A 23058-nucleotide genomic window follows, 5' to 3' on the forward strand; every position below is an offset into this window, starting at 1 on the left:
GTCCTAAGGGTCCTCTCAGGCCCCTGCAGGGTTTCCCTGAGCCTGGTTCACCTGAGGCCATCAGGTGCATTAGTCAGTGGAAGGCTCGTGGTTCTGCCACGGCATTAGCAAATGCTGTTAGCTCACTTGGGAAAAATGCATCCTTGACTCACACTGGCTGCAGAAACGTCTCACTGTCATCAGCTTTCTCTCATTACCTGCCACCGTTACAAATTCTCACTTCCCTGCACATCCACTCAAATGGAGTCACCTAGGAAACCGGGGAAACAAACACGAAGGAGGCGGGCGGGCACTGTGGGAGGAGGGAGTGCTCATGGCTCTGGTCACGTAGGGAGGTAGGGAACATGGGGAGGGCGGGTTGAGGCGTCAGCCTCAAAGCCAGCCAGATGGTGTCCTCCTCCCTAGGCAAGTGAATCAGTTCTGTGTGGGTCACCTGAGAGATGCCTGGGCAAGTATCAGGAGGCCCCAACAGATTTTTTTTAAGAACTAACATTTCTGATTTTTTTAAAGTCCTCTAGCGTCTGAGAAATAAGCCTAACTTTTATCCGTACTTTCTGAACGAAGCCTCTTAGATACCACAACCTTACAACTAACAATGATGGCTGCTCCACCTGGTCACACGAGTCCATGAAGCTTAGTTACCTGCTGTCAGGGCATCACGTGTATTAATTCCCAATTCACAGACCTGTCTGCCCAAATGTGACCCCCAGTGTCAAGGTTCAAAGCAAAGCTCACTTCTCCCCTCCCATCCCAGCCTATAACCGCCTTTAGGCTTCCGTGAATAGCATCGTTTCCTAGTGGCCTGCCTCATTCAGGGACCACAGGACACTCAACTCCTCCCTCCCTCCCCCCTCATCCAGCATCAGTGCCGTCCATCCCACTTTCAAACATCCCCTCTTCTCCTCTCACCTCTCTATTTCCAGTGTAACATCCTGCAGCTAGCTATCCCTAGATTCGTTCCTGCCCCATCACCTGCCAGCTGTGGTGCTACCAAAGCTCTGATTCTAAAATGTAAACCTGGCTCTTATGGGTCAGTGACTGCCTCAACAGCAAGACCTTGTTCTTCAGCCAGGCATCTGAGGTCTTTCTTACCCGTTTACACGCTAAGTGGAAAGACCCATGCTTGCAATTCCTTCAACCTGCCCAGGGAGACAAGAGTCCATGCCTTTTGAGGGCATCCCCTCTATGTAGGATGCTCTGTCTCTTCTGGATCCAAAGCTCTTCTTAACGGCTTCCCTGCCACACTTAGCAATACCTTTGGGTTTCTATGGCAACATAAGGCACCGGTTCTGGCTCACTAAGCTACAGCGATGGCAGTCGTTCTGCCCCATGAAGTCCTTCAAAGCAGGGCTCCATTTACTGCTTTCTGGACCCCTGCCACCCTGCTCTGCCAGCACCCAAGAAAGAGACCCTCAGCAAGCAGCTGAGGAACCAGCCGGCTTGTGGAACCAGCAGACAAATTCTCCCTGAAGGAGTGATTTGCAGATTGCTCTTTCACTTCCATTTTGTTTTCTAAACAACTACTAAATAGCTTGAGGCATTGATTTGCATTTTACCCCCCCCCCCATTCTCTTTCATAGGACTGGGGTCAACCAAATATGGACAAAGCAGTTAGCAAAAGGGAAAAAAAAGATTTTTTAAAAAGACCTGGAAAAGTCCCCCCAATAAATAGTCTCATCCCTGAACTCAGCCATCTCGGATGAGATAAGACAACACACCTCAGCGTATTTTATAGTTAAGATACTGGAGACGGAGGGTGGGGTATTTGGGCTCTACAGAAAGCAAGGGTTACAATATCCCCACATGAGTTGGGGTCTAAAGAGGAGACTTCCCTCCCGCTCTGCGGGGATCTCTGCCAAGTGGCTCTGCTTCAGTCCTGATCAGACACACTATGGTATCAGAAGCCTCCTCACCTGAATCAGTTCAGGCCTTTCCAAACCAAAGCCAGGCCAGCAAACTGAGTCTGCTAGGAAGGGCTGAAATCACAGCTCCAGTGTCCAGGACTAGACCCACCGCACGAAATGTTGGGGACTTAACAAACCCAGCTAGCTTCCTGGCAGAGAGCCTAGGCAACTATTTGCCAGACGTTTCCCTGCTTGTTACACTGAAGGGGTTAATCTAACACATAGAGGAGACAGAGGAGAGCATACATTCAGGCTCTGGGCTGATACACAAGATTCAGGTGGGTTGCCTCTTCTAACCCAACATTGACAGGACTTGAGCAAAAGAATGGAATCTGAACCGAGAGTGGAACCCAACACTGAATGTGTCCTCAGTGAATCCACACCCCACAGAGAGCAAAACTCTTCTTCAGGGTGGTACCTACAGAGAGTGCCTTCCTTATGCCCTCACCTGTCTGGTGTAGACAGGTACTTCTGCTTCTGGAATTTCTTCTCCAGGCCCATGAGCTGCAGCTCCGTGAAGATGGTGCGACTCCTGCGTGGCTTCTTCTGCCGCTGCGTGGGTTGTTCTGTCTCGGACTCGCTGCTGGCTAATGCCTCAGCACCAGGGGTCTCGGCGGCGGCGGTGGCAGCCTCGGTGACTGGATGGCGGGATAACACTGGGGTGATTCCCGGGCCGGTGGGAACCAGGTGGGAGATGACTGTGGGCTGTCGGGTGATCACAGAGAGGAGAGGATATGCCCGTAAGGAAGGAGAGCCTGGAAAACAAAGAGTCAAGTCACCACAGAGTGCAGGAGAGACCGGGGACGAGGAGTCAGAAGACAATCCCTTGCTAAGACCTGCATGAATGCTAGGCCTCTTGCTGGTCAGAAGATTCAGGTGAGGCAAGCAAAAATGAAGAGAAAAGCTGCTCAAGACCCTGAGCCTCAGGGTGGGGCCAGCTACATGGAACTTTGCTCTAGCTTGGCGTGTGAGGCCATCTGTGGCCCCACTTAACCAAGAAAGGTTCTTGAACGTCCTCTCTTTTAAATAACTCCCCTTCCCTCTGTGAACGCCTAAATTCTGGGTTCAGGGATATAGTAGGTCAATGAAACCATGCAAATAAAAAGCAGTAGCTAAGAGGCTAGAAACATGTACATCTGAATTCCAATAACAGATCTGTAATATGAAAATTTCCTAAAATCCTATGGTCTTCACCAAAGACCTGCTTATAAAATCACAGACTCAAAAACCTCTGTGCCTTGAATCGTAACGACGTTCAGAGCAGGAGGATGCTTAATGATTATCTCACTCAACTCCCTTATTTCAGGGCAAACTAGTCTAAAGAAGTTAAGTGACTTGTCTAAGACAACATAACCAGGAAAAGCAGATCGAGGGGTCAAACCACAATCTTCTGGCTCCAAGTCCAGGACTCTTAGCATCAGGGTCATGAGTCACACGTTTATAAGGGGGAACCAACAGATGTTTAGTTCACATAAAAACCTGGCTCAATTATGACTGGCTACCAGTGGCACTGTTTAAGGAGGGTTCTCGGGCTGGGTTGGAACTTTCTGGGGTTGATTAACAATGTCTGCCACGGGCAGGTGGTGGGTGCAAGGGTTCAGGGACATATGTACTGGTTTTACACTGCTTCTTAGGAATTTCAAAGCAAAACCGCTTTTGCAGCTAACAATCTAAGTCTATGAAGAGCACATAAAAGTGACCGCTTTCCTTTCACTGTTTAATAGTATGAGAGTCAAAGTGTCTGGACTATCACTTTTGTATCTCACTCTGTCTCTCTGGTCTCAGTTCTGACATTGAGACAATAAGCGTAGCTAGCTTCAGAGAACTCTTCAAATTCTGACATAATGATGCCACCAAAGTATCTCTCATCCCACATGCGACAGCTGATGAAAACAGAGAAGACTGGGGGCTGTCCTTTGAACCTCGCTGCATCCCTGCCAGTGGCCATAAGGCAGAACAAGCGAGAGTCAACCAACATTCACACTAGTCCTGGGCTGAAACCAACTACATCATAGCAGCCCCCGGGTGCTGCCGTGAACTGGCTCTCCTCTAGCTTGGCATCGCTCTTGTATTCATCCCTGTGTCTGTGTTCTGGACGCCAGGCCTAGTCATGAAAACAGATAACCGCCCTTGTCCTTTGAGCATGCTCTAGTGAGGCCCAGCAGAGACCACAAAGTTGTTAAGTAACAATAAATCACCAAGCGCAACAACTTCCAGGAACCCTAAAGCCAACTCTAACACTTGAGGTTTTATGTTGTGGATTCATTTTAAGAAACAATAAAAATCAGGACTGGAGCAAGGGCTCAGTGGTTAAGAGCTCTTCTGTTCTTCCCAAGGACCGAAGTTTGGTTCCCAGAACCTGTGATAGGCAGAACACATCTGTATGTAATTCTAGTTCCAGGGGATCCTAGGTCTCTGGTCTCCAAGGACACTGCAATAACTTACACACATCCACATACTGACACATAAAGGTAATAAAAGTTAATTTAAGAAAAAAATTCATCTAGAAGTAGTACTTTATAGGCTGAAAACCAAGATCCTGGATGTGGACTTTTGATCTCTCAGCACACATGAGAATTGACACTACATAAGAAAGTCTACAAGCTTCTATGAAGACAAATGTTTCTCATCTCAAATCACTTTCTATACTTTCTTACAAACTTCATTCTTTGTGAAATGAGTTTCTGACCTAGGAATTTAAGAGTTTACCATGTAGGAAATGGAAAATATCTACTTGTAAGTCTAGGTTTTTATTACTGTTCTCATTTGTAAAGGAGTTGAACATTTTTTCTTTCTTTCTTTCTTTCTTTCTTTCTTTCTTTCCTTTTTTTTTGCTAAAAGTGGTATAATATGTTGTATTGATAAATATGTGGAGTAGCTGGCATTCATATACTGTTGCTGGGAATATAAAAGAGGAAAAAGCATTTCACAGGCTCATCATCAACATCTACGAAGTCACTCACTAGCAGAAAACTTGGTATGAGCTCTGCTGTCCATGCATACAGGGTTGTGTGTGCCAGCATATCCACTACAATCTTATTGACAGTAGTGGAAAGGGGACACAATCCACAGACCTATTTAAGAGGACAATAAACTGGGTATTATTTGTAGTGTGAGCTATCTGTATAATCTGATAAATACATAGATGAATGGATAAACTAATTGTCCAAATATATACTATTCAGTGAAAAAAATACAATATAAGATTTGCGTCATCAGAAAAGCTGTATGACCGCTGTTACAAATGCATTCTTTTTTAGAAAACCATTACCTCATAAATAACAATAACGACCTCCAGGGGGAGGGAAAGTAAAATAGAATAGAAAGGAATCTACTGGTATTGATCTCATCGAGTATGTAATCGCCCAGAATACTCTCTGAGCATGGACTATGGGTCATAGCCGCTCTGGAAGCCGGGGTTACGGCTATGAATCAAGTAGAGTTCCACCTACATGGTGTTTGCATTTTGGTAGAGAAGGTAACAGAGTCACAGGCGGTGGTGAACTCTATGAAGAAAGATAGAGCAAAGCGAGAAGAAACAGAGCAGGGGAGGGAAGGAGGGTGCTTAGGAATGGAGTCAGGGAAGGCCTCTGAGGAAAGGTGGCCTCGCAGAGGACAAGTGCACCTCAGTGTGCTGGAGTCTGCAGAAGACACAGGGCTGAGCACCGAGGCACAGAACCAGCATGTGCAAACCCATTCGGTGCGACAAGCTTCGACTCAAAGACTACTAAGTGGGCAGAAGTGAGAAGAACAGAAAAGTTCAGAGAGACCTGATGGTGAGAAGTGATTCAGAAGGATGAAAAGCCATCCATGAGAGTCCAGCTGGGCAAGGAATCTGACCTAATCATTAATCTGGCCTAGTCATTAATGAGCTTTATAAAGACTGGAGAGCAGGCTACAGAAGCTGCTAGGGAAGCTACAAAACCAGTGAGAAGTCCAGGCCAAATCCCAGGCCCTAGAGCAGCAGTTCTCAACCTGTAGGTCATGACCCCCTTGGGGGTCGAATGACCCTTTCACAGGGGTCAAATATCAGATCTCCTGCATATCGGATATTTACATTATGATTCCTAACAGTAGCAAATTTACAGTTATGAAGCAGCAATGAAAATAATGTTATGGTTGCGGGGGGAGGGGCTGTCATCACAACTTGAGGAACCGTATTAAAGGGTCACAGCGTTAGGAAGGTTGAGAACCATGGCCCTAGAGGCATTTGTGGCTGTGGCGCAGTCTGATTCTGGTTTATTTCACTGATACTATGACAGGGTCTGGTGGACAGTTTCGGGTGACAGCCAGGTTTTCTGTCTTAGCAAATGGAGAAATGGCACAGAACTTCACCACAACAGAAAGCCTGGTCAAAGAGCAAGGACTGCCGTGGTAGACAGGAGCTGTTAGACATCTCTGAGGTGTTGAGGAGGCAGCTGGGTAAACCAGTCTGGAGTTGAGGGAAGCATGAAGCCGGAGGAGCTTTGACTCACAAAGTGTATGAGGCATTTTGAGCCATGAACTGAATGAGATCACCTAGGCAGTGAGTAGAAGAAAGGAACAGAGACCCACGGATTGAGCCTGGGGCACACCAACATCTGCGTTCACAAGGAGGCAGAGATGCCAGCCCCAGACATCGAGGAAAGGACAGGAGAATGGAAAGGCAGCATGCCCTCCCTCGTGTTCCAACCCAGATGACACGTCTGCTGCCTGGACCCTGTCACATGCTTGTGTTACTTTTGTCAATGTTAAAAAGGCAGAGTTCAGTTAAACGAGCCTTGAGTTCCATTCTCATTCTAAAGTTTTGATTAATTTTCAGTTTTTCTTGAGCTTCTAAGGAGGTGGGCAAAGAGAATCGATGTTTTGTGACACTCTTGGAAAGCAAACCGGGAGTTCTCTTAGGCCAAAGGGACTCTCTTCATCACATCAAGGGTCTACAGAAGTTTTTCTTTATGCTGGGAGATGTTTGAGTTCATATCCTAGGTTGAATCATGTTCTTTCCTTTAGAATAAATTTCACTATATGTAGAAAAATAAGAGATTTTTCTACATGTGAAAAAGAAAAGAGCCTTGGGTGAGGGAAAAAAACCCTATGCTTCCTAAATTATTTAAAAGTTTACTCAAAATAGATTATAGATCCCAAACACACAGAGAAAAATCTCATAGCTTTGGAGGAGTAGGCTGAGAATTCTCAGTAGTGGCACCAAAAATACAATGCATTTTTTTTTTTTTGTTTTTTTTGAGACAGGGTTTCTCTGTGTAGCTTTGCGCCTTTCCTGGAGCTCACTTGGTAGCCCAGGCTGGCCTCAAACTCACAGAGATCCGCCTGGCTCTGCCTCCCGAGTGCTGGGATTAAAGGCGTGCGCCACCAACGCCCGGCTACAATGCATTTTTTAAATGGAAAAAAGAAAGACGATCTTCATCAAAATTAAATCTTTAATATACAGCATGTTTTCTCATATGTGGAATCTAGATTTAAATGTGTGTGTGTGATATGTATCACAATTCATAAATGATTTGCATAGAGAGTATATTAAAGATTTCATTTGATAAAAATGAGCAAAAGTAGGCAAGGTGTGGTGGTCCATATCTGTAATCCCAACACTAGGGAGGTTGAGGCAAGAGGACCGCAAATTAGAGGCCAGCTTGGGCTAGATAGTGACAACTAGTCATACGTATTCTGAATATATTTTTTAATGACACAGATTTGAAGTTTTATGTAAAAACACATCATCAAAGGTGATTAGGATGATTAGTCACTGTGAAATCAAACCTGAAATTCCAACATACAGGGTTAGAAATGTCCACAACTTTTTATAAGTTGATAAAATCAAGTGCTGACAAGAAAGAGTAGCAACTGGAATTCTTACACGCCGCTGAATGGCCAATCTTCTTTGGAAATAAGGCTGGCAGTTTCTTACAAAGTTAAACACACAGACACTATATGACCCAACAAAGCAAGTTCCTAGGTGTTGATCCAAGTGAGAAGAGCACACAAAACCTACAAGCTGATGCTTACGACAGCTCATTAGCAATTGCCAAACACTGGAAACAATCCAAGTGCTCCTTTGCTAGAGGGGGATAAATAACCCAGCATTCACAATAAACACTCTATACTACCCAGAGAGGAAAAGAGAAAATTTGGGATGCACAGAGCACAGGGAAATCTCAAATGCATTGTTCTAAGTAAAGCACTAAATGGTGCATGATTTCATTTGCCTGAAATCATGTTCTGGACACAGCATAACTGTGTTAGGAACTGAAAGGTGCTGAAACTATTTTGTACCTTGAATCCAGCAGTAGTTAGACAGCTTTTTTTTTTTTTTTCGTCAAAACTCATATCCATATAATACTGAAATTTTGCTGAATGCAAACTAAAAGAAATGGAAAACAGCTCAGATTTTTTAAGGCAACTTTAATTTCCATACATTTGTATTCTCAGATGTCATGAATCTGTATGTAGGGTTCCCTACCCCTGGGTTCTGGAGATTGAGCCTGGGGCCTCACATATGCTAGGCAAGCATTCTGTCACTAATTAAATGTCTATCTTTTGATAAGTTTTTGTTTGGGCTGAAGAAATAGCTTGGCTGTTAAAGGCTAGGCTCACATCCAAAACTATAAATTTTTGTTTATTTGGTTGTTGTTGCTGCTATTGCTCTTGTATTTTAAGATAGGGTCTCATATATCACAGGCAAGCCTTAAACTTTCTATGTGGCTGAAGATGACCTTGAACTCATCATCCTCTGCCTCCATCTCCCAAGTGTTCGGATTATGGGAGTGCACCACCGTACCTGGCTGTTATACCTATCTTAATCATTTTGTTTTTATCACCAAATGAACACACATTTTAAAAAAAGGAATACAAAGCAATTCAAAGTGTATAAGGTAAAAAACACCCCCTCAGTGTTGTTAACGCCAAGTTTCTAAGATAAATGCAGAAGTGCTGCTGTGTGCGTACAAACATGTGTACCAAATCTAGTGATATGTATGAACTCTGAAATGCATAGCTGTGAGATGTCAGTTCAGTGTAAACAATTCTAACACCATAATATTGGGCTATTCAATCGTTTAAATGCCAGCTTTAAGATTTTGTAAACTGCCCCCCCCCCCAAAAAAAAAGAAGATGGGAATTTTCGTTCATCAGCATTCTGGGAGCCTGCAGGGGAATTCCTATAACCAGAATCCTGAGACTCTTGCTTCCTAGAAAAGCTGCCAGACTGGGAAGGAACTGCCCTTCCCAAGGCGACCTCTATACAGGAGTCACACAGAGAATACAAGACAGGAGAGGAAAGAAGGAGGCGATGACAGGACAAGAGTGGTGGGGACATGTTTTAGAGGGTGTTGGGAATCTGCAATTTTGATAAAAGTGGAGGCTATAAAGAGAATGATTCTGGAAAGGGTATTAACTAAGAGGTGTACTGTATAACATCCATGGAAAGCTTAGAAGAGTTTCCTACCCAAGGCTTCTTTTTTTTTTTTTTTCAAGACAAGGTCTCTTGCTATGTAGCCCAGGCTAGCTATAAACCCAAGGCTATAGCTATAAACTCCTGCTTTTTACCTCCCAAGTGCTGGGACTGAAAGTATGTAGCATGTATGGCTCCATGCCAAGCAGATTTCCATTGTCTTCAAATGTAATTCTATGCGTACCACTCAGGGCCCTAGAGGTGGTTGGTTAATATTTTATATAAATACAGTCTGATTCTGAAGTCTATTCTGCTGTATTAATTTCACTTTGACTACTGCTAAACATGGGAGCACATTCTTGACACTCTGGAAGCAGAGGCAGGTGGATCTCTATGAGTTCAAGGCCAGCCCAGTGTACATAACAAGTCCTAAGCTAGCCAAGGCCACATAGAGAGGGCCCGTCTCAAATAACAACAAATTCACTTTAACTCCTGTAGGTTCCTTAAGATATTTTTTTATCAGATAGACCAAGTTCCCCTTTATTCTTTTCATAAATCTTGACTGTTGTCATTCATTACTTGTCTAATTGAACTCTTTTAAGAAACAACACACACACCCCAAAAAATGAAGAAGCAAATACCAATAATATCTTAGTAAAATTATGCTAACCTCATAGATTAATTTCAGAAAGGAGAACTCTTGATGATCTTACCCTCTAATGAAGATGATTTCCAGAGATTTGTGCAGTTTGCTCAATAAAAACTAAAACCAATGAAAACCTCTAAAATCTCTCTCTCTCTCTCTCTCTCTCTCTCTCTCTCTCTCTCTCTCTCTCTCTCTCTCTCTCCATCTCTCTTCTCATCTTCTGGTGGGGCATAGTACCTTAGGGCACATCAGAATCACCAAAATCTATAGTATCAAGAATCTTAACTGAATATTCTAATGCAAATTCAGTGACAAAAATTACATCCAGCTCCCACCACCTAGGAGCACTTCTAAGGTTGAGAGCACACGCCGAGGGAGGACCACCATCATGAGAAATACAGTTGCAGTGAGACTCAGGCTTTTGTGTATTTGCTGTAGATCTCTAAAGTGTAGAAGCGCCTAGCATGGTGGGTAAGGAGTGTGCATCAAAATCCTGAGTCTCCTGAAGGGTAAATCCATACACATAAAAAAGTGAGGCAAAGTACGCTCAAGTCAGATGCTCCTGTCTTTTCTTGTATGACCTGATTTTCATCAAAAATAGCTCTGCTCAGAGCTTTAGTTTCACAAACCAGTTACATCACCATTTCATATCCCCATCAAAGTGCTGAGATACTCTGGTCATATGCCTACATTTTTACCTAAAAGTAGGGGGGGGGCATTTACAAATGAATGCATAATTCTTAGAAATTATCACTAAGAATGTTGACTGAATACAGCTGCCAGGCTAGCCTGGACCATTCACATGCACTTTTGAAACCCGGGCAGTTATCTGCCTGAGAGGGAGTGATGACTGTAATAAACTGGACACTCTATTTAAACAAACATATTTTTCGTTGACAGAAGGAGTGTAAACATGACCGCACTGGATACATTTTCTAATAGTTGTTTTTCTTCAGCTTAAACAGGGTTTTCCCATAGGAAGAATAGAGCATAACTGTGTGTATGCTATATCTAGAAATACTTCCCTTGCTGAATATTTGGCCTTTCTGAGACTCTGCCTTTGGATTTTAAAACCTGCATATATTAGTGGTTGAGTGATGCCTAGGAACATCTCAAAGGTTTGAAGAGATAGGCTAAATAGAGTAGTCACAACTCTGGATTCATGGATTCTGCACCCACAAGTTTACCCAACCTCAGGTTGAAAATCTTTTTTAAACAATTGAGTCTGTACTAAACATGCATGCCTTTTTTTCATTATTCCCTAAACAATTGAGTATAACAACCATTTCCACAGTGTTTCCATTGTGTTGGGTATTAAAGTCATCTAATAAGGCTTACATTATCTAGGAGAACATGTGCCCTTTTACACAAGGAATCTGTCCATCCATGTGTTTGCATATCTACAGAGGCAGGGTGACCTAGAATCAATGTCCGCAATTACTGAAGGATGACAGTACTTCCAGATTCCACACACTGTATGTGAGCTCACATGTGTGTACATGCCAGAGCCAGGCATGGACACCATCCAGAGATGCCAAGTCCTATTACGTCTCACTTTTAGTCCTGGCTGTACTTGAACCATAGGGCAGAGACCCCAGACAATAATACCTTCTCCTACAAATCTCCTGTGGTCTTCTCTTCCATTTCTTCAACATACTAGTTCCCAAACTGCCTCTCCACACCCACATTTCTGGCTGACACAGCGAGGGCCAAAGGTCAGAATGAATAAGAATCTCTAAGCTGCTGATTGACTCATTTATGTTCCAGGAATGTGTGACCTACATATGTGTAGAACGCTTCAGAGCAACCCAAGCCGCATACACAAAGAGGTAGATGCACTCAGTCGGCCTGCTTCTGACTCTCAGAGTGATCTGTGGCCGATAGATGTCAAGTATCCCTTTGTTTTAATGTCATCATCTATAAAGTCAAACAAATACCAGTTCTTCCCATGTGTGACTGTGAGAATTAAATGAATTAAAATATGGGAAGTGCGCAGTGGGCACCAGATTGTTCTCAGTGCCCCTTGTGTCATTTTTGACTCACTTACTTGTAATTGAACCACAAAGGGAGTAGGCTTGACTTTCTTATCAAGAGAGCAGACTTAAATTTGGCTTGGTGGTACAGGCCTGTAATCCCAGCTAGTCAGGAGACTGAGATAGGGGATTGCAGGTTCAAGGCCTGACTAGTCCAGGAAGTAGTCAGACAGCTGTTAACTGCCTCAGGTAGAGCACTTGCCTAGTGCACATGAGATCCTGGACTCAAATCTCAGTGTCAAAAATAAGGGGAAAAAGGGCAAACCTACTTATGGACCTTTGTGTATTCAGATGCAATACAAAAACCAACAGCCCAGAGTCAGCCAGTTTCTCTTTGTCTAGTGAAAGGCTTCAAAGGCTCTGGCAGCCATGTGCTGGTACTGACCACAACCAAAGAGCAAAGACATCAATGTAAGCTGGCCAGAGATTCTCCTAACCACCAGAAGTCCAGAAACAGTTGATTTTATAAATCTAAAAGGAAAAAAAGTAACAGAGTTTGAGATGTAGCTCAATGGCAAAACACCTGCTTAGCATACAAGAAGCCCTGGATTCACCCCAGCATCTCTCTCTCTCTCTCTCTCTCTCTCTCTCTCTCTCTCTCTCTCTCTCTCTCTCTCTCTCTCTCTCTCTCACACACACACACACACACACACACACACACACACACACCACATACTACACACACATACATATACACACACACATACTTACATACATAGTCACACTCACACATACACACATATGCACTTATACACACACACACACACAATCTCACACACACCATACACACATACTTACAAACACACACCATATGCACAGTCACACATACCCCACACACACACACACACACAATTCATTGAACAGCCTGAGCATCCCAAGACATAGCCCTTGTCAGGGAAATGGGGACGGAAAGATGAATTTCAGGACACAACAGACAAAATGGAAGTCCATGTCTATAAAGTGCGGGAAAACAAGTACACAGTTGTTCAAATGACTTTGTGATGAGTGAGCTGAGGGTAAACAAGAACTGGGCATGAAGTTCAGTGGCTGTGAGTGTTGAATGAGGGGGATATAAGGTGGGAAGAAAACACAAGGGGGTGCTGGATGGCCCTTTAACTCTATGAGATGCTTGGTTTCCAGTCCAGCACAGTAAGGGAAACAGCCTGGGCTCCCAGCACAGCTTTGTGTAGCTGAAGAAAAGAGAAACTTTTTTTGGGAAGCCAACTCAAAAGCCAATAAAATGTCTTAGCTGTTAGCTCCCTCATTAAAAGGGGGTGTTGGCATTTAATGAGGTAAGTGTAGATGAATTTGAAACATGGAAGAAATTTATTTAAAAATCCACATGAAATTGCCATGATGTCGACTCTAGAATAACCATCTCTGTGGTTATAAAGCAAGCAAGCAAGCAAACAAACAAACACTGAAGAAGATTCAGAAAGGTTCAGAACAAAAGAGAAGTCAAGGCGGTGTGCAAAAATGAAGGGAGACTGGGAGGTAAGCAGAGACCAGAGAAACCCTGGGAGGCTGGTTGCATCACCCTCCTGATTCGTTATGCATACAAGCTCAGTCTTGTCACATTCAACCTGCAATTTTATCAGATCTGTAGATAGCCACAAAAGATTAGGCTATGCTGGAAGCTGAGATCAATCAAGATGGCCAAGAGGATGGATTCCCGGACCTTTCTGTACTGCTAAAACACAGATTGCCTCACCCCACCAGCACTGTCAGTCTTCAGCAGTCCTCAGCTCCCTCTGCCAAGGACACATGGGCAATGGCCTGGCCTTTCTTCTCCCTCCCAGCCATCCTAGAGTCTATGTACAGCCACACCTGCTCTCATCCACTCCTCACAGAGTGACAGAGCTGACAGAGCGCTGCCCAGAACAGCTGTTGTTTATTGCAAAGACAGAATTAATCACTCCTACCTTCATGTACCCACACCTTTTGTTTATGTCCTTGTTCACCCTTACTTAATTCAAACCTTAAGTTACAAGATAATTTATTACCCATCTGCTTCTCATCAACTTCCAAATTTCTCTATCAGAAGACAAAATCAGAAAGATATCTTCATAGAATCTGGACCCCCATTGAACCGATTTTTACCAGAGCCAAGAGATTAAGGTCAGGGAAAGTAGTTCTGACCCACTGGGCTCTGCAGCTTTGGTCAAATCATGTTTCACAGCTTCTATTTTCTCCTTTGAAAATGTCAGTAGCACTTTTCTCCAAGCATGTCATAGGGCAACACTGGATAATAAGTATGAGAGTCGATGAAGAATTATTCCAAAAAAGGTTCTCTCTCTCTCTCTCTCTTCTCAAACACCTATTTATCAGGCCCAACTGAAGCCTCCTATTTTACAGATGCCCATATTCACTAGGGAATAACAACTCTACTTTCTTGTCCTTCAGTCCCCCTCCCATCCAGTGGTTTCTAGTTAGGGTCTGGGGTTTGTGGGGGACAGCACCTGTACAGTTAATAGAAGGAAGCCCTTAATTCAGCCAGCATCAGAATATGCAGCAGGCGGACCCAAGCAAACAAAAGGTGTGTGTGTCGGGGAGGGGGGAGGGAGATTCTCCTGCAAGAGCAGATCTAATTGAGGCTTGAAGGGTGCAGTTGGCGGAGATGCCAACACAAATAGCAAAACAGCTAAGAAGGAATAAGTCGAAATGTAAGACATGCTCACACAAAAGCATACGAATCTGCCAACCAGCATTAAAAACTACAAAGGAGGAAGCACGCAGGCATGGGGTAGAGGAAACAGAGGAAAATGTACCTGTGCCTTACTCCAACACCCTCCGAAGAAGTTCTTGTGTTGAAACTGGTTCCACGGGGTGAAGGCGAGCGAGAAGTACTTTGGAACATGAAGGCAAGTCACTAAGGCAGCACACCCTCAAACAAACCCTTGTCTGGTAAGGGTCCAAAAAGACAGTTGGGGATCAGAAGAGTGCCCATGGTTGTGATGAAAGACACTGTGATATTTTGATGTCATACACCCAGTCCTATGATCTCTGTGGGTAGGTTTCCTCTTAAGTGTCTGATTAAAAGTTAGGCAGCTTGTGGTCGGGAGACAAAACAGTTGCAAAAACTTCTCCAGTATGAGGTGAGGGAGGAAGGGAAAGCCCTGTGTGATGGTGGGGTCTTTTAAATTTTTTATTTTTATTTATATGTAGGCACATATATGCAGGTAACAAGAGCAGCCAGAAGAGGATGTATGGTCCCCTGCAGCTGGAGCTACAGGGAAGTTGTGAGCTGTCCAATGTACATACTGGGAACTAAACTTGGGTCCTCTATGAGAGCCACAAGAATTCTTAACCACTGACATCTCTCTAGATTCCACTGACAGGATCTCAGTGAAAAGAATGAAAGTGTTCCTCTCACAGAGATCTGCCTGGCCCACCTGGCTCTGCCTCCCCGGATTAAAGGCGTGCACCACCGCCACCTAGCCTAAGAGCATTTGCTCAGCTATGTTTATATCAGCATTGTTTGTAATAGCCAAAACCTGGAAACAACCTAGATGCCCTTCAACTGAAGAATGGATAAATAAATTGTGGCACATATACACAATGGAATACTACTCAGCAGAGAAAAACAATGACATCATGAAGTTTGCAGGCAAATGGATGGATCTAGAAAAAATCATCCTGAGTGAGCTAACCCAGACTCAGAAAGACAAATATGGTATGTACTCACTCAAAGGAGGATACTAGATGTGGAATAAGGATGACTGGACTGCTACTCACATCACCAGTGAGGCTACCTGGAAAACAGGACCCCAAGAAAGACACGGGGATCACCCAATGACGGAGAAATGGATGAGATCTACATGAACAGCCTGGACATGAGTGGGAGCAATGAACGGTGAGGGTCGAGGGAAAGAGAGTGGGAGATCCCACCTGGATCAAGAACAGAGAGGGAGAACAAGGAATAGGAGACCATGGTAAATGAAGACCACATGAGAAAAGGAAGAAACAAAGTGCTAAAGAGGCCCAAAGAAATCCACAAAGATACCCCCAAAATGACTGCTGGCAATGGTCGAGAGACAGCCGGGACTGACCTACTCTGGTGATGGGATGGCCAAACACCCTAATAGTTGTGCCAGAAACCCCATCCAAGTACTGAGGAATCTGGATGCAGACATCCACAGCTAGGCCCCGGGTGGAGCACTGGGAGTCTAATTAGTGAGAAAGAGGAGGGTTTATATGAGCGAGAATTGTTGAAACCAAGGTTGGATAAAGCACAGGGACAAATAGCCAAACGAATGGAAACACATGAACTATGAACCAAAGGCTGAGGGGCCCCCAACTGGATCAGGCCCTCTGAATAGGTGAGACAGTTGATTGGCTTGATCTGTTTGGGAGGCATCTAGGCCATGGTACCAGGTCCTGGGCTCACTGCATGAGTTAGCTGTTTGAAACCTGGGACTTACACAGGGACGCTTGGCTCAATCTGGGAGGAGGGGACTGGACCTGCCTGGACTGAGTCTATCAGGTCGATCTCAGACCTCGGGGGTGGCCTTGATCTGGAGGTGGTGGAAATGGGGGGCTGGGGGGAAGGGGAGGGGTCAGGAAGGGGGAAAACAAGGGAATCTGTGGCTGTTATGTACAACTGAATAGTATTGTAAAAGAAAAAAAAAAGAAAGTGTTCCTCTCCCTTTCTCTCTTACTCAAGCAAGGGTACCCCAATTGTGAAAACTGTGTGTCACATATAAATACTTACTCATGTTTGAGGCCTACTCTTTTTTTTTTTTTTTTTTTTTTGGTTTTTCGAGACAGGGTTTCTCTGTGTAGCTTTGCGCCTTTCCTGGAGCTCACTTGGTAGCCCAGGCTGGCCTCGAACTCACAGAGATCCGCCTGGCTCTGCCTCCCGAGTGCTGGGATTAAAGGCGTGCGCCACCAACGCCCGGCGAGGCCTACTCTTGAAGGTGCATATCATGCTGAGATAACAGCAATATGATGTTACAACACCATGAGAAGCAATTGTGCAGACCATGGTATCCAGACAGGACCAAAGACAGTTTCTCCCTTCAGCAAAATGGCTTTGGGCTTACCTACACCGAAGCAAACCTTAGAGATTAAGATTCACCTGCAGTAAGTCCATTCAGCTTGTTCAGCCTTTCAACCACAGTTAGGTCTCTCTGAAATTCCCTCATCTGTAAATAGGGAGGTGGATGATTTTATGGCCTTTTCGGTACCAAAATGCAGTGGTTTTATCGGTATGTCATACTGAGAAACAAGAGTCTTTCTATATTTCTCAATCTGATTTGAAGTCTTTGCTTTATAATTCTACTTGCTCTTATTATATTTCTCATAGGATATCAACTAAACAAACACTAGCTGACTTATACAAGCATTCAAAGAGCATGAATATTAATACATACAGATAAACGTCTCCAGTTCTACTTGGTTCACAGGAAGTGGGGTGATAGCTATTTACTTATCTGATATCCCCATAGGTGATGCCTGATTAACTAGGAGGCAAATGACACTCTCTGCATAATTCTCAACTTGCACAATTGAGACTTTGAGGCTCTGTGATTTATACCTAATGACACACTGAAAACAAAACATGAGATTATTGTTTTCTAAGCCGGCCTTTGATGGATGAGGCAGCAAGCATTGAACACAGCCACACAGATAGTCCATGTCTGACTCAGAGACCAGAGCTCAGACCTCTGGAGGAGAGGACTGTTCACCTCACTAGATTGCCTTTGCAGACAAGGGCCACCAAATGCTGAGTACTGCCGCCCCTTATTCTGCTTCATGTAGTCTATGTATCAGAAGCTTGTGTGCTAGAGTATCAGAGCTAACAGTCACATTTATTGCCAGCCTGTGTATAATGTTCTGCTTAGAAAGGTTCCCTTAAGATCAATACATATGTAGGAAGAGGCTCGGGAAGAAAGGGTAAGCTTCTGATTGGCTGATTACACAGCAGTAGTGATGTTGGCATTGCCTTGTTCACTAAAAAATAGCGGTGATAATCCCAGTCTCTTGAAGACTCAATCTCTCTAAAGGAAAGAAAGCTCATTAAGCCATTTAACCAACTTGACATTTCTTAAGTAAGACCCCTAATCTAAAGGCAATGGGCATAGAACAAATAGAAGGAAGAAAAGTTCACTGGGTCCCACCATGTGTATTTCATCCCCTCCTCCTCCTCCTCCTCCTCCTCCTCCTCCTCCTCCTCCTCCTCCTCCTCCTCCTCCTCACAACACCACCCAGTGACTAGGGCATGTGTCTTGGATTTGAACACAGCCTTTTCAATTAGTAGACACTCTTTTCTAATTATATAATACCACCTTGCAAAATTCCAGAACACAGCTCACCAGGCGCTCGCCCGCCTTTCTCATACTTACATTCCCTAAACACGCAGCGTGCCTCCAGACACTGTTGAGATCTCCTGCTTCTCCCAAAGTGTGCTCTATGCCAGATGTTAGCTTACATTGCTAAGAATGATCAGACCTTGTCTCAAGGCCTTCATGATTTTTCTGACATGGTACCCGATTCCCAAAAGAGAGACAGTGAAAGGATGCATTTTGTTTCTTCTAGATGACAACTGTTCCACAATAGGCAATAATAGATTTCAGTGTAGAGAAACACAGAAATATGTGTCCCCCAAAATAGACGTGTATATTCCCACATACAGAAAAGCTACCAAAAGTCCATGGGTTTCTAAAAGATAAAGGGGGCCCAATGTGGAGAGGTTCTTCTCTGAGGAGAATGATGGCACCCAGGTTCCGGCTCAGGTAAGAAGAGGACAAACAGTTGTGTTTCCCAGGGAACAGCTTGGGTTGAAATAATACAACATTCTAAAAATCCATCTAACACAGAAGTAATGACCCCATTACCAAATCCAGAGAACTGAGCCAATATACACATGGGTTATGAACTCAGATTTGCAGCCAGATGCTCAGGTACTTCCTCATTTTCCATGACCTGTTTGCCCACTGACCATGTGAGAATGTATATTGCTTGAGGGTTCCTTTAAAAAGTCAAGTTTACTTCTTAAACTGGTGAGGATATAATAAGTACTTCAGGAACACAAGTACAAAAACTAACGTTAAAAGGAGTGTAACCCCCTCCAAAGATTGACCCTGGATTATAGGCTCAAAAATTGTTCCCCCAACAGAAAAGGGTTAAGATTAATACACAGCAGTGGCTGGAGGATGGTTCAGCAGTGTAGAGCACCGGCTGCTCTTCCAGAGGACCTGGGTTGGATTCCCAACACCCACATGGTGGTCACAGCCATCTGGAACTCCAGTTCCAGGGGATTGGACACCCTCTTCTAGCCTCTTTGGGCATCAGGCACACATGTGGTACACAAACACATATACAGGCAAAACACCCATACACATACAATAAAAATAAATAAATCTTTAAAAGGAAATAAATAAATAAATGACAGTGCAATTTTTTATTTTTACCATGACAAGTTCAAAGCATGCCTTTTAGGTAGGCATGCATATATACCTATAATATGCCTATAATCCTGGCCCTCGGGCATGTGAGGCAGAAATATAAATTTAAGTCCAGACTATCTATACAAGAGCTTGTGTTTTTTTCCCCCTCTTCGGAGCTGAGGACCGAACCCAGGGCCTTGCGCTTGCTAGGCAAGTGCTCTACCACCCAGCTAAATCCCTAATCTCAAGAGCCTGTCTTAATATAAATTTTGGATCTCTGTCTTCCTAGTAAGATGGATGTTAGAATAATTCTGAAATTCTGTTATAAGAGAGAAAATTATTAAAATGATAATTTGGTGAACGTACTTCGGAAGCATTATTGTACCTGTGGTACAGTTAAGGGGAAAGTTTGATTAAGAAAAACCTGAAAAGGAAAAAGCAGCACAAATGGAAATCATTACTATCATCTGTCAGGGACCTGTTCGAGAGCTCAGTCCTCCCTAGAACATCCTGTTCCTGAGCTCAGTCCTCCCCCAGAACATCGCTCTTCTTGCTGTTGGCGTCAGAGAACAAATTCCCATCAAAAATGAAGATCTATATTCTGAAATATATCCACAGGCCTCCAAAAATTACAGCATCTATTCATTGCTGCAATTTCATCCAGCATAGAGAAGAGGATTTTTGGAGGGAAAAGGTCTCTTCACTGAGCCCCACAAGGAGAATTTAAGCACACGGCTGGCACTGCAGGGGTACGTGCCCTGAACTGAGCCACCGTTCTGGTTTAGGGACTAAATTCATAGGTGTTCCGTCTAGTGCTCACTGTCTTGAGGGCAGAGCCCACCTTCTCTCTCTCTCTGTCCATCTGAGAGCAGAGATGGAGAGTTAGTCCAAGGGGCGTCTTTCTCTGTCCTGGGGAGCAGATCTGAGAGGGAGTTGGGCCAGAGCGGGGTTTTCTTTTCACTGGACTTTGCCCATGTTTATATCCTGTGACTCAGCGAAGGACCAGAAGAGGCAGGAGTGCTGTACCATCCCTTAAAATGAAACAGACACTGGATAGATGCACTCCTAGAATATCCCACAAGTCTCCAACAAACAGCCTCAAATAGCAGCTGAGTTATATCACGCCGAAATCCAGACAGATACTGCCCATCCCTGAGGAGAGGAAGAACCAGTTGGTCTCTTACATTTTTATGCCTATAATGAAGTTAGTGAAGCCAGGTTCCAGTTGCCAACGTGTTAATTAAGCAGAAACTGCCACTGTCAACTTGTCAGCCCACCCACTCACCAGTTAGGGCTTCTATCTGGTCAGAGTTCAAAGCAGCCTCCACATATCAGCCCCAAGTGTTTTGATAGACCACACAATTTCTTAATCGTATGAACTGATGAGGCACCATACAATTCTTGGTTTGAAAATCCTTGGGGCACTGCAGATAAAGGGAAGCGTCCAGAGATGCTAAGCTAAATCACTTCTGAGAACTCTTCAGAAAGTTTCTGTAGGAAGAGCCATCTTGTTAATGTCTCCATACCCAGGCCTGGTCCTCCTCCTTCTCAGCATGGGAGTATCGGCTAGCCTTAACCATCCCACCTCCATCCCTAACCACACCCTCCTCTCTTGATAACCAGCCCCCACCCCCAAATGTCATCTGTGGGTAATAAAAAAACCCAGTTTCAGAAATGTCAAAACCCTATAAGATGCAATGATGGGTCTAAGAGTAGAGAGACTGAAAAAGTTCATTCAGATGTATTCTGAGTCCCAGCCCCATCTAGGAAACTAACTGCCGGTTAGACGTGAAGGTGCAGCCGGGCGTTGGTGGCGCACGCCTTTAATCCCAGCACTTGGGAGGCAGAGTCAGGCGGATCTCTGTGAGTTCGAGGCCAGCCTGGGCTACCAAGTGAGCTCCAGGAAAGGCGCAAAGCTACACAGAGAAACCCTGTCTCGAAAAACCAAAAAAAAAAAAAAGACGTGAAGGTGCGGTATTTCCAGAGCTCATGTGAGAACAGCCCCACCCACCCAATCAATCTTTCCTGTAAGAGACAAAGACAAACAGGCAACCCGAGATTTATAAAGAAATCCTCACCTCTGAAACTAGATGAGTCTTTCTAGGGATAAACATGGGGAGACTAAGAAAGAACGTAAAAGCCCAGCCCGTGTCAGACCCAATACAAAGACATGGAAACATTGCCATTTCTGAGACCTAAGCCACAACTAACTGAAGAAATATCTAGGCTCATCCATGACTGCAGAATAAGACTTATCAAAGAATTTTAACATTTTTTCTTCTGGAGGAGAGGCACAAGGAAAAATTGGAGGGAAGGGAAGAGATTGTTATGAAAAAAATCTTTTAAAATTAATTTAACAGACACATAAAATCATATGTATTTATGAGTGGACCATTTTATGTTTCCTTGCATATGTGTATGTGTGTGTGTGTGTGTGTGTGTATGTGTGTGTGTGTGTGTGTTGCATATACATTGCATAATACTCAAATTAGAGTAAACCTGTCTATCTCCTCAAATAGTTATTATTTCCTTATGGTAAAAATATTCAAAATCCTTTCTTTCAGCCCCTTGAAATATATAAACCCCATCACTGCCTTTTGTCACCCTTTTGTACAAGGGCACAGCAGTTTTGACTCCTGTCTTAGTACTATTACTAATCAACTTCTCCTCATTGCCCCTGCCCCCCACTCTCCCAGCCTTGGCTAAACACCATTCTAGTCTCAGTATTGTATAATCCACATATAAACAAAAGAAGTGAAGTCCATTTGTCATTGAGGTCTGCATGGCAAAAGCAGGCAGATATCTGTATGTTCAAAGCCAGCCTCATCTACACAGACTTCTGGGACATCTAGGGCTACATAGAGAGATCATGTCTCAAAATACCAAAAATAAGGAGGTATGTGTGTTGGGGGGGAACATTTGTACTCTTGTATTCACTGTAATTCTCTTCGTGATATCTGGTAAATGGAAAGTGTCCATCAACTAACTGGTAATTGGATAAAGAAAATGTAGAGCGTGTATATAATAGACTATTATTACTCAGCCATAAAAAGAGGGAAGTAGTGTGGGTAGTAGTGGCATAAGCCTTTAATCCCAGCATTTGGGAGGCAGAGGCAGGCAGATCTCTAAGTTCAAGGCCAGGCTGGTCTACAGATCGAGTTCCAGGACAGCCAGGGATACACAGAGAAACCCTGTCTCAGGGAGGTCAGGGGGATAGGTGGGGAGAGGAACTAAGGTTATTGCTCAGTGGTAAAGTGTTTCCCTAACATGCATAAGGCTCAGGGTTTGATCCCCAGCAGCACAAGGAAAAACAAGGAATACAACCCTATTATTTTCAATAGCACAGATATAAAACAACTTGGTAAGTGTCTTGTCTAAATACATCGTATGCACTAAAGGATGTGTTCATCTTCTGCTCACTAACAATTCAGGCCTGAAAAAGAACCACAAGTTTCCAGAACTCAGTGCTTTGGTAGTGTGAACAGAGTACCTAGCTTTGCCTGGGGACAAAGGAAAGAGGTTGAAAATAGACAGAACAGACACTCTTGCTTCTCTTAGGTGTCAGGCCAGCTACAGAGGAAGCTAGCTTACTGCCTGAGACAGTTCAGAAGGCTTCTTCCCATGATTCCCTGCAGGCTTTGCTGTGAAGAGGGGAGTTCAGAGGGGGAGGAGGGGGAAATCGCCAAGAAAAGAACAGCTGGCC

The 23058-nt window shown here is 44.1% G+C and overlaps 1 protein-coding gene across 1 annotated transcript in view; it reads right to left on the minus strand.

The window, feature by feature from the left end:
• Positions 1 to 23058, minus strand: part of Barx2 (BARX homeobox 2) — a 71727-nt gene that overhangs the window by 10598 nt on the left and 38071 nt on the right. Inside the window, exon 2 of the mRNA XM_006994495.4 lies at positions 2353 to 2659. Within this exon, the coding sequence (XP_006994557.1) occupies positions 2353 to 2659 (307 nt within the window). The remainder of the gene's footprint in view (positions 1 to 2352; positions 2660 to 23058) is intronic.

This window comes from Peromyscus maniculatus, chromosome 7 (assembly GCF_049852395.1).
Source record: "Peromyscus maniculatus bairdii isolate BWxNUB_F1_BW_parent chromosome 7, HU_Pman_BW_mat_3.1, whole genome shotgun sequence".
Classification (NCBI taxonomy): domain Eukaryota; kingdom Metazoa; phylum Chordata; class Mammalia; order Rodentia; family Cricetidae; genus Peromyscus; species Peromyscus maniculatus.